This window comes from Poecilia formosa, unplaced genomic scaffold (genome assembly GCF_000485575.1).
Source record: "Poecilia formosa unplaced genomic scaffold, Poecilia_formosa-5.1.2 Scaffold380, whole genome shotgun sequence".
NCBI classification, from domain to species: Eukaryota; Metazoa; Chordata; class Actinopteri; order Cyprinodontiformes; family Poeciliidae; genus Poecilia; species Poecilia formosa.
The window spans coordinates 118,573-129,296 of NW_006800319.1; the positions used below are offsets into that span (position 1 = coordinate 118,573).

The 10,724-nt window shown below is 42.0% G+C and overlaps 2 protein-coding genes and 1 long non-coding RNA gene across 4 annotated transcripts; 2 read left to right on the plus strand and 1 right to left on the minus strand.

The window, feature by feature from the left end:
- Nucleotides 1–183: 183 nt before the first annotated feature.
- tk2 (thymidine kinase 2) lies at nucleotides 184–3,969 on the minus strand. The gene is made up of 10 exons (XM_007575519.2): nucleotides 3,774–3,969; nucleotides 3,557–3,594; nucleotides 3,401–3,475; nucleotides 3,262–3,315; nucleotides 1,993–2,082; nucleotides 1,721–1,794; nucleotides 1,478–1,566; nucleotides 1,298–1,377; nucleotides 1,075–1,155; nucleotides 184–943 (listed from the first exon to the last, which is right to left on the minus strand). The coding sequence occupies exons 1-10, from the start codon at nucleotides 3,880–3,882 to the stop codon at nucleotides 857–859; spliced, it is 777 nt and encodes a 258-aa protein (XP_007575581.1). The 5' UTR covers nucleotides 3,883–3,969; the 3' UTR covers nucleotides 184–856.
- Nucleotides 3,970–4,853: 884 nt separating this feature from the next.
- Nucleotides 4,854–10,271, plus strand: aprt (adenine phosphoribosyltransferase). 2 transcript variants are annotated; one of them, XM_016662606.1, is made up of 6 exons: nucleotides 4,854–5,064; nucleotides 6,095–6,198; nucleotides 8,512–8,645; nucleotides 9,052–9,130; nucleotides 9,541–9,703; nucleotides 9,863–10,271. In XM_016662606.1, the coding sequence occupies exons 1-5, from the start codon at nucleotides 4,976–4,978 to the stop codon at nucleotides 9,678–9,680; spliced, it is 546 nt and encodes a 181-aa protein (XP_016518092.1). In that variant the 5' UTR covers nucleotides 4,854–4,975; the 3' UTR covers nucleotides 9,681–9,703; nucleotides 9,863–10,271. The 2 variants fall into 2 exon arrangements, with proteins under 2 accessions (XP_016518092.1, XP_007575582.1); XM_007575520.2 differs by having other exon boundaries at nucleotides 9,541–10,271.
- Nucleotides 8,652–8,911, plus strand: LOC107833412 (uncharacterized). Its single transcript, XR_001659160.1, has 2 exons — nucleotides 8,652–8,744; nucleotides 8,827–8,911. It is a non-coding gene; the product is annotated as an uncharacterized LOC107833412 (long non-coding RNA).
- Nucleotides 10,272–10,724: the final 453 nt, after the last annotated feature.

The following is a 10,724-nucleotide window of genomic DNA, read 5'->3' on the forward strand; positions in this document are numbered from 1 at the left end:
TTATCTTTGGTTCCTGTTTCTACTTTTTATTTCTTTGCATTTTGAGGTTCTACATGCAACCTGGTTACTAGCACAAAAAATTCTTCCCCAGTTTTAGGAATTGTCTTGAAAACATTTCACGGCTGAAGCCAGAAGGCTTCCTCGGTTCTCATGGAAACAGAAACATGAAATGGACCACTTCCATTCAGGATTTTAAAAACATTTTAATTAAAAAAACAGTTTCAGGGGGAATGTTTGACACAAGCTGAGGTTATGTGTGTGTTTGAAGATTTTCCACTCAAATCAGAATATATATATATATATTAAAAAAAAAAAAACAATGATGATCCACAAGAACACAGAAATAGACAAACTGCTCTGATCGTAAAGATGTGCAGAAAGTATTAAATAACTCGTATTTTATTACAGCAGCATGACTTCAAAATGAAAACAGTACCAAACAAAAGTTTGAGTGTACCAAAACATTCAAACTCACAATCCCGTAATTATTGATATCACAGAAAAGTTTCTTTAGACTTTTCCAGCTTATCAGAATTTCAATAAACTTCTAGTTAGTAACCATGACTACCCAAAGTAAGTCCCTGGAGTTTAAGTTTGGACATGACCCAAGGAGGTCAGTTCTTACAGTTTTTTACAGACATTAGGCTCTTGCAATAAAATAGTCAAAATTAATTGATTCCATTATAATTTTCATATATTTAGCAGAGAAGCATCATATGTGTCCTCATATATAAATAAGCAGCTTCGCTTATTGGTCCAAAATTATCCAGTGTTGGGAAAATTCCCAAATAAAAATTTCCAAACATCTAGAGAGCTTGACCTGTAACAAGTGTGTGTGTGTGCGCGCGCGTGTGCATCAAGAGTTGGTAGCTGCTAGAATCTTCTCTCGGTGCTCCTCATACTTGTGCAGCATCTTCTGGAGGTCATAGTCGGCAGGAATCACCTGGAGGACACAGAGCAGACCCAGCTAACCACCACACCTCAGCCTGCCAGGATTTAACTAGGACATCGGTCCACAGTGTTCAGCTGGAGGAGCTGAATGGACAGTAGAGGTCCGCCTGCAGCAGTACTCACCAGAACAGGAGCAGGAACTGGAGCGGAGGTGCCCTTAATGAGCCAGTCTTCATGCAGCTGATGGATGAACTCCAGATACTCCTAGTGGACACACAGGCACGCGCGCGCGCGCACACACGCACACACACACACACACACAGACAGACAGACAGAGTGGAGGCTGGTGGCTATACCGTACGCAAAGCATTTTGTCTGCACCAGAGGCGTGAAGCCAGGTCCTTACCAGTGGAATGACCATCTCCTCCTCTCTGCATCGCTGCTTCAGCCTCTCATAGCAGGTCTGAGGAGACGTCTGCAGGTAAACTGGAGCCGGTCAAACAGAGAACAAGCCTCAGTGCAAAGCAGAACACTCATCAGAACTTTAGAGTCTCAGAGTTCCAGTTTGCAGACACAATCTTCTCACCAATCAGGTTGACAGGGAGCGAAACGTTTGTGGTGATCCAATCAAACCACTCGTTCAGAATAATGTAATCCACCTCTAGCATTTTCCCACTGACAGAAAGGGAAGAATACAGACCCATCAGTCTGGTGACAGCATCGGATACCTGGGAACTAGTTCACTGTCGTCTACCAGGAGGCCACAGTTTTTAGAGCAGCCTTGTTGATTATCGGTCAGATCCAGAATCTGGTGAAAACACAACGGTACCTCCGGTAGAGATTCTCCACGAAGATGTGCTTGGCGCTAAAGATTGACCTCTCCATCATGGTGACCGGAGCTGTCTGAAACCAGAAACAGTTCCTCAGGTTTCCACCATGCTCAACACCTGGAACTATAAGTCCATGTTCCTAGCTAGCAGCTACAAGTTAACAGCTCTTAACTAGCTGCTCCAAGCAAGCAGTTCCTAGTCAGCAGCTAATAGCTAACAGCTACAACATAAGAGCTCCTAGCTGGCGGCTCCCAGCTAACAGCGAGCTTACCGTGGCTGACAGGTGTTTATCCAGCATGGTGAGCTGAATATAAGTCTGCAAAGAGATTCCCCAACGCTGAGGATCCTGGTACATCAGGGCCTGCAGAGACAGAGAGGACATGCTTAGAACTCACTGCAGGAGCTTCAGGCCCTCTAGAGTTCTCCACAGTTGTTCCTGCTACAAAAACAAAGCTCAGTTTATTTAGCATTGGGATTTGATGTGATAGACAAACACAAGGTAGCACACATAAACGTTAAGAGGAAAGAAAATTATGCATGATTTTCTATTTTTGAAAGACTAAAAATTCCAAACTGTATCTCCATCCATCCATTTTCTTACACACTTGTCCCTAGGGCAGTTGCAAAGGGTGCTGGTGTCTAGCTCCACCGGTCAAAGGCGAGAGGCGGGGTCACCCTGGACAGGTCACCAGTCCATCACAGGGCAACACAGAGACAGATATGACAAACAACCATGCAAACACACACTCACACCTAGGGAGAATTTAGAGAGACCAATTGACTTAACAGTCATGTTTTTGGACTGTGGGAGGAAGCTGAAGAGAACCCAGGCATGCACAGGGAGAACACGCAAACTCCATGCAGAAAGACCCCCCTTTAACATGATACCCTAAATAAATTCCTGAAGCTGAACCATCAGTCAGCCTCACATGTGATGGATTTAGGTTTAAAGTTATCTTTTAATGACACCATACAGCATGTTCCTTCTGATTGGAAGTGATATTAACTTTTTGGACCGACTCAACCAGATTTCGGACCCAAAGAATCTGCAGTGGTGACCCCACTGCAGATTCTTTGGGTCCGAAATCTGGTTGCACAACCTGCGCTTCCAGAGCCAAATGTGGTTCTTTGGCCCCTCTCCTGTGGCTCATATAAACCACAGAATATCTGCAACAGAACGACACTAAGTAATTTAGTGCTTTCTTTTTGTGAGTGTGTTTTGTATCTATTTTTTTTTGTCTGAGTCTTCACTTTCCATATTTATGGAAAGTGCTCATCAACTGGGCTCATTGATGAAGTGCATGTCCTTTATAAAAATTAAGAATTCATTTTGCCCTAAAATTTAAAAATAGAAATACATTTAAGAATAATGTCCTATGCTTTCAAATATAAAACATTTTGTTTAGTACCCATTTAAAATAAATACTTTCTTTTGTTTTTTTTGTTTGTTTTTTGTAGAAAGACACGTTTTAGAGGTTCCATGTTTGGTATTTTGTCGTGCTTTAAATAAACTGAACTGTCAAAAGATTTTGTTATTTACCAGAAGATTGTGTCCATGGACGTTCCTCCATTTGGACACCGGTTCTGTCAGGACCTGGGACAGACAGGAAATGACACAGTTCTACATGGATCTGCTTCCTCCACCTCTGAATCTTGACAGACTGGAACATGGACTTTACCTGGATGTTGCTCGTGTTGCTGAAATAATCCAGACACGTTGTCTTTCCGCTGGCGATATTTCCCTCAACACAGATCTAGAATCAGTGGACAGAGGCAGAGCTGTTGCAGGTTTAAGTCAGTAAAGCATCAGAGTCACGTGGTCTCTGGAGACTCACCACTGTCCTCCTGCTGTCTCCGCTCCGCATCAGCTTCCCTTCAAAGGAAGACAACATGGTGAGACAGAAACAGACACAGAGACAGCCGTCTGCTCTTGGTCTCTGTTACATCAGCGAGGACATGTCTGACCACCGTCCGCCTCCATCTAAAGTTCAACACACACTAGCAAGGCTAGGACAATTGGGCCGGTTTCAGTCTACGGTAGCCCGGACAGACCTGGAGTTCCGGTTCGGATTCCTCTGGTACCTCCGCTTTTAACGGTCCGAACCACAGGACGGAGAGCCGACCAGAAGTTGAGAAAGAACCGAGCAGCAGCTGCTGTCATCTTCCATCACACTCACAACATCCTTTACACGTCTGCTGCAATCGTGCTTCTTCTTCTTCTTCTTCTTCTTGTCTTGCGGTTGGCAAGCAACGTTTAGATGCGCATTACACGCCATCTACTGGCGGAATGGAGTTGATCCGAATGCTAAAATATAAATTACACAGATACAGATTTTAAAACTAAAAATAAATAAACAAAAAATAATAAAACAATAACAGTAGCAACCCTATCTTCTCTTGTCGTCTTGTTAAGGAACCTAGATAATAACAATTAAAAAAAATAAAACAAAACGCTGCTCTCCTTCTTCTCTGGCTGCTGTCAATGTACACGCGCATACCACCACCTGCTGTAATGCGTTAGGAACTTCACCTCTCTCTCTTTATTTATTTATTTTATTTGTATTAATTTGCTTTTTGAAGTGGCAAAGTAAGCTATGTGGAAAACAAAGACGAATAAAATGTTTGGACAGGATTTACAATCAACTGAAAAAGGCTTTGAAACCTGAAAAAAATAGTCTAATTATTATCATCATCACTGAAGAATTTTAGCCAAATATAATAATTTATCACTGGAATCATGATTCAAATATTTCACTAGGCTTGTATCTAATCTGTGATCACATGCATATTCTACAGCATTGAACATATATGTTTTTATTTTTATTTCTTTGCTTTGTTTGTTTAATGTTTTAGTATTTTTGGTAAATTAACAATGAATTCATGTTTTAATCCTGTTTTTATACCGTCCCGCCAATAACTATTGGTGGAAATGTGACTTTATGACTAAGGGTGGCACGTTTACATATCGACTAGCTAATAATCAGTATAATCAGTAAAGTGCGTTGTCACTTTGTTAAACCAACTAAACCAGAAAGCAGCAAATAGAACAGTTTCAACCTGCTGTGTAATGTAGTGGAGTAGTTTGACCAAAAGGGGGCGGTAGGACACCAAACTGCACCCTGAGAAAAAGAAGACGATTCCAGCGCATGCGCAATGTGCCACATGTGGAGGGGTGCCTGTGTGGCCAGAGAGCAAAGATTATTACCAGTCAGTGATCGGTCCTGATCGGGTCGGTTCTGGTTAGGTCAGGAAGAATGGCAGCAGGACCGGAAGGGAAACTGCAGCTGGTCCAGAGACACGTTCGAGCTTTTCCAGACTTCCCAAAGAAAGGGATCCTGTTCAGGTAGGACTGTTATTCAGGCTGAAACACGTCCTCTCCCCGGTGGCCCTGTCTGAATTTATTCCCTTTAACTGGTTCTGATCAGACTGGACTGGTTCCCCAGCAGCTTGGCCTGAAGGGTGCAGGATCTGCCCAGGTCCCTGAAATGTTCACGATTTAAAGCAACAACACCCCCGTTAGCCGAACTGTGAACTGTTCTTGGCTGAAGTTGAAGTTCCCTTTCTGAGTCAGCGCCAGGCCAGCAGCAGAACTGTTGGTGCTGACTGCGCTCTTCAGGGTCCAGTTCTTAATGTTCCTCAGGTCTGTGCTCCAGCACTGATCCCACTTCAAACAGAAGCAACATGTTCAGAGTTTTTAACATTTACTTAACTGATGTACTAACAACAACAACAACCCCCCCCCCTAAAACAAACAAACTTACAGACAAAAACAACTCAAGATAGCACAAGGAATCCTCCAAAACTGCAAAGCAGAAGGAAAACGATTCATGATTGTCAAAGATTTTATCAGATTAAAATCTGAAAAGTGAATCTCCATAGGCTCAACTCTTCTTCAGGCTTTCCTCCACGATGCTCCTGGCTCAGCCCGTTCACAGCAACTCTGACCAGCAGAGAGAAACATTCCCCCACCATGATACTGCCACCATCATGTTTTATAATGGGAGTGGCATGTTGGGGTCCTGGGTACTGTTAGTTTTCTGCCACACAAATTTTAGTATGTCAGCCAGAAAAGAAAAAAAACTAAACAAAAAGAAAACCGAGTGTCTTCTTTCATGTTTGCTGGGATTATCAGAGAAAGTGGAGCTAACCAGAAAAACATGACACTTTTCAGATTTCTAAAACTTTGACAACCATGAATCATTTCTATTTTGCTTCTGAGCGGCGCATAACTTTGTGTTGGTCGATCATATAGAATCTCAATAAAATACATCAAGGTTTGTGGTTGCACTTTGAAGACTCAGTCCTTTTCAATATTTTAAAATGTTTGAGGTAAAACTCCCTTCCAGTTAATGTGAGCCGTATTCATTCTGCAGAGACATTTGTCCCATCCTGAAGAGTCCAGCTGCTCTCACAGCGGTCACTGACCTGTTTGAAGAACATGTGAGGAGCCATCAGCTGCAGGTGGACCTGATCGTCGGTAAGCGTGTCCCTCTGGTCCGCTGGGCCTCCTGTACAGGACCTGGAGCTCTAACACCTCCCTGACTGCCTCGTCTGAAAACATCTTCATGTTCTTCTTTATTCCCATGTCTTTCTGCTGCACTCCACTTCCTACTGCAGATCTGAAATTTCTTCCTTTTCAATTGGATAAGAAATGCTTTGGTTCTCATCACTGTTATTTCTCACAGTAAAGTAACTGAGAGAAACTGAGACAATCTTCAAAGATGCAGTATCATGTAAAATCAACTTATTTGCACTTTACACCGTGTTCTAATGTTATTACCTCATCAAAAACATACTTGGTGTGTTGATTTGATCCCACCTCACAGAGCAGCCCTCCCTCATGACTTCACCACTCGGTTCCTTCAGACTAGCCAGCAGCGATTAGCAAACACTTGGTGGAACTGTGCATCTGCTGAGCTCATTATATTGAGCTACTTCTCAGTGGATTGCTGGTAAAAATGTTGTTAAAGGCTTAACAGAGGAGTCATGTTGTGATGACTTCCTGAAGGCGGAGTTTCAGAAAGAACAGGAGTTTCTTAAAGAAGTAGAGACCCCATTTCAAGGTGTTAAATAACAAAATAAAATTTATTTTAAGTCATATTTAATATATATAAATGTTTTTAACAACTGATAGTAAACATAGTTACGTGATTATGCGACAAAATGGCACAATCAGGCACAAGTGTTATATGTGCCTGGAAACATATAACACTTCCTCTTTAGAAGAGGAAACAGCAGTTAATCATTCTGTTGCTAAAATAATTCTTTTAAGCACAACTCTATCATACACAGATACATTTAGCAACAGTTTTCATGTGCTTTGTAAATATGATACCATTCTGTGTTGTATACAGTAACTAGTGAAGTCAAACAGCCTGATGCTAGCTGGTTAGCCTGGAGTCAGCTGCTTTACATTGAGCTGTATTTTCAAATACTGTTCCCTAAATGAGAGTTATGGGTTGTGCTTCTGCCGTTTCCAGAACTTTGACTCTGCGTGTTTTTTCATCACTGGAAATATTTCAAAACAGTCAGCAGACTTATTATAAAGGAGGGGAAAGGCAGCAGGTTTTTTTCAGCCAGCTGAATGGCAGTGTGGGTAGTTCAGCGGTCCAGTCAGAGAATCTGCTGCTCGCTCCAGCAGTTCCTCTTGTTTCTCATTAGAACCTGACTTCCTCCCAGGTTGCTGCTGGTTCCTGTCACTAGACAGTATCTGTTTATGAACATGCCCCTTTGCAGTTTTGATTTTATAAAAAGGATTGACAAACTGGACGGTTGTCTGGTCATTAAGCTCCAGACAGTTACCACGGTGACTGAGCACCAACAGTTAGGACTTGTTGCACATGATTTTCCCAACCTGTATTTTGGAAATTTAAAATTCCCAATCCCAAATAAAATCCAGCAGCCTGGTTGTCAGTTAGGACAGTTTTGCTAGTTGCTGTGTTTGGTAACCATTAGCAACACAAGCCAATAAAAAGGTTTTTTCTCTGCATTCCACACATTGAAGCGCTAAGCTTCTATTTTCAGCATGTTTATTCTCAGTAGCTCTAGTGGAACTGCAACAAACATGTACATATCAGTGACCTATGTGCAGAAAAAAATATATTATCTGCTTCTCCTACTGTTAATAATTAGCCTGGTGGTGACTGAGTAAAACCACCAGGCTAATTGGAGGATACAAGTAAAGCTTGTAGTTTTTATTTTTTATTTTTATTTTTTATTTTTATTTTTTATTTATCTCAGTTAACATGTAGAGATCAACATTGTTGTGGGAGGGAGGAAGCAAGTCAGAAGGATTTGCTTAGAATTGTTGTGTTCAGGAATCTGAGCAACTTCTGTTAGTAATACAAGCTAATAACAAAGTCAGCTTCTCTGTTTCACACAGTTACAGAAAAGGTCAAAAATACAGTGGTCTACCTGGTATGCACAGAGGTCAGGGACAACAGCTAACCAGGAATAGTTAAAGTCCACAAACACTTGAGAGTCCCACTAAAAACACCTGGAACTGCTCATTTTAATAATTCACCAAACACCAAATTATTCCTAAATTGCATTAATACACAATTTTTACTTGAGTAAAAATATGTTGAAGTAGCTCAACTCTTACTTGAGTATATTTTTTGTCTATTCCACTCACCTTGATCACAGAACACATCATTTTGTCAATTCTGCAGTTTTTTTCTCTTTCACCTGGAACTAATTGGGGGGTGGACTGCTGGAATTGTCCTGGCTTCGTGAGACTTTCTGTTGCCCACCAGTGTGTGTGTGTGTGTGTGTGTGTGCGCGTGTGCAGGTTTGGATGCTCGTGGGTTCCTGTTTGGGCCCCTGCTCGCCCAAAGGCTGGGTGTTGGCTTCGTTCTGGTTAGGAAGAAAGGCAAGCTGCCCGGAGCCACGGTCAGTGTGGCTTATGACCTGGAGTACGGCTCGGTGAGGAACACTGTCACATTCACAACCCAGGAGTTGTTGTTGTTGCCTCTTAGGAACAAGTCGGGTTCTGATATCTGGAGAAAAGCCTGGAACCAGAAGGTGGGCGAGAAGCTGGGAGCTGTGGCTGAATGGAAACCAGAACCCATCAGCGAACTGGTCCTGAACTGGTGTTTCCCTCCAGTGCCAGCTGTGAAACAGAGCATGATCGGTTTGCCGTGGGCAGCACAGAGCTCCCTCTGACCAAGAGGAACCAGACTGCTGAGTGGGCGGCCAGCTGGTTGAGACGGGAACAGAGCTCTGGTCCTGACTAGATCAAAGATTATTTGCACTCAGGGCGCAGAAAGAAGACAGACAAACAACTTTCTTGTGTAATGAGTCTCCCACCACATTCCCTCTGTTCCTCCAGGCAGAGGTAGAGATCCAGGAGGATGCAGTGGCTCCAGGCCAGAAGGTTCTGATTATTGATGACCTTTTAGCTACAGGAGGTAAGAATCCATTCAGCTCTACTCTTCTTTTCTCATTCTCACATCTAACAGTTTGTAAATGGTATTATTAGAAAGGTTATAATAAGTTTCTGTTGGTACTTTTAATACTTTTCTCTGTTTAGACAATTTGTGGACCATTTAAGATTTTTTTGTGGATTACTGGAGTTCTGACTGAAGTTTGGTGTGAATTTCATGACAATAGAAACATTAGAAACATGTTTATTAAGAGAAATCATGTGTTCAATATTTATTGTATTTGCTTCATGTGAATAAATAGTTATTCATATCTGTCCTTTTCCTTGTCGGCAGCAGTCTGGGACAGAACTTCAACAGAAGGTTGAGCTGAGTTTCATTAGTGTGTGTGTGTGTGTGTGTTTGTGTGTGCGTGTGTGTGTTTGTGTGTGTTACAGGGACGCTGCTTGCAGCTTGTGAGCTAATGAAGAGGCAGCAAGCGGACATCCAGGGCTGCATGGTGGTCATCGAACTCAGAGACCTGAAGGGAGCTGACCGTCTGAAGCCTCACAACATCTTCTCCCTTCTCCAGTACTGAGGAGTGGCACAGCGCCCCCTCTGGTTCGCCAGGACCACTGCAGCGTCTCCTGGTGACTACAGCCAAGAAAACAAGAAAGCCTCAAAGAGCCTATCCTGACCCCCTGCTCCCTTTACACACCCTGGATAATGAAAAAAACTAATTTAGCGTTAAATGTCTGGAACTGGTCAACAGCACAGATGGGTGGAACTCATCATCCAAAAAAACTATATTCCAATTGAATTGTTGTATCAGGACCAAAGCTCCCTCCTGCTATGTGCAGCTGAGATTTTCTTCTGTTCAGATGCTGAATCTTCTTCTTCTCTGCCTCTGAATAGAGGTCCTAGATGGTTTGCATCTAGGACTACGTATCAAGTCCTAGATGTAAACCAAACCGTTTCTTCATCTATAAGACATGTAAAAGCCGGTGAAGATCTAAAGCCAGTGTGTCAAACTAATTTTCATTTTGGGCCCCATCAAGATTTTAAATGTCCTCAAAGGGATTATTGTGGCAGAATTTATAGATAAAACTACCTTTTATCTATACTGAGTTTTAAAATATAACTTTCTCTGGATTCAGTTTGTAATTCTTAAATATTTTTTTTTATTAAATATCTTTTCACATTTATGTCATCTGGCCATATGCAAATAAAAAAACAGCTTTGATTTGACTGATAAAATAAGATGTAAGCACACAACTGTTATCTTGAACTTGTATTTATGTGACCTTCTAAGGTCTAAAGGGCCACAAATATGGCTATGGTGGGCTGGTTTTGGCCTGAGGGCCTTGAGTTTTACACCTGTGATCTAAGATTTGACCCCCGGTCTGTTCTCCATGTAATGTTATTGTGTTGATTCAGCACAAAATAATTCCATAGTTTTAAATGAATCTGTATTTCGGAGATATTTCCCATATCAGACTCCAAGCAAACTTTTTTTTTTATCTTGCAAGAACCAATTTTGGCCTAAAATATTGATTTGGTAGATTAGTTTCTAAACACAGAGATGCACTGAGCAGAACAATGTGACCAATTTCTGATCTGCAGTTTTTTGTTAAGCTTTGAC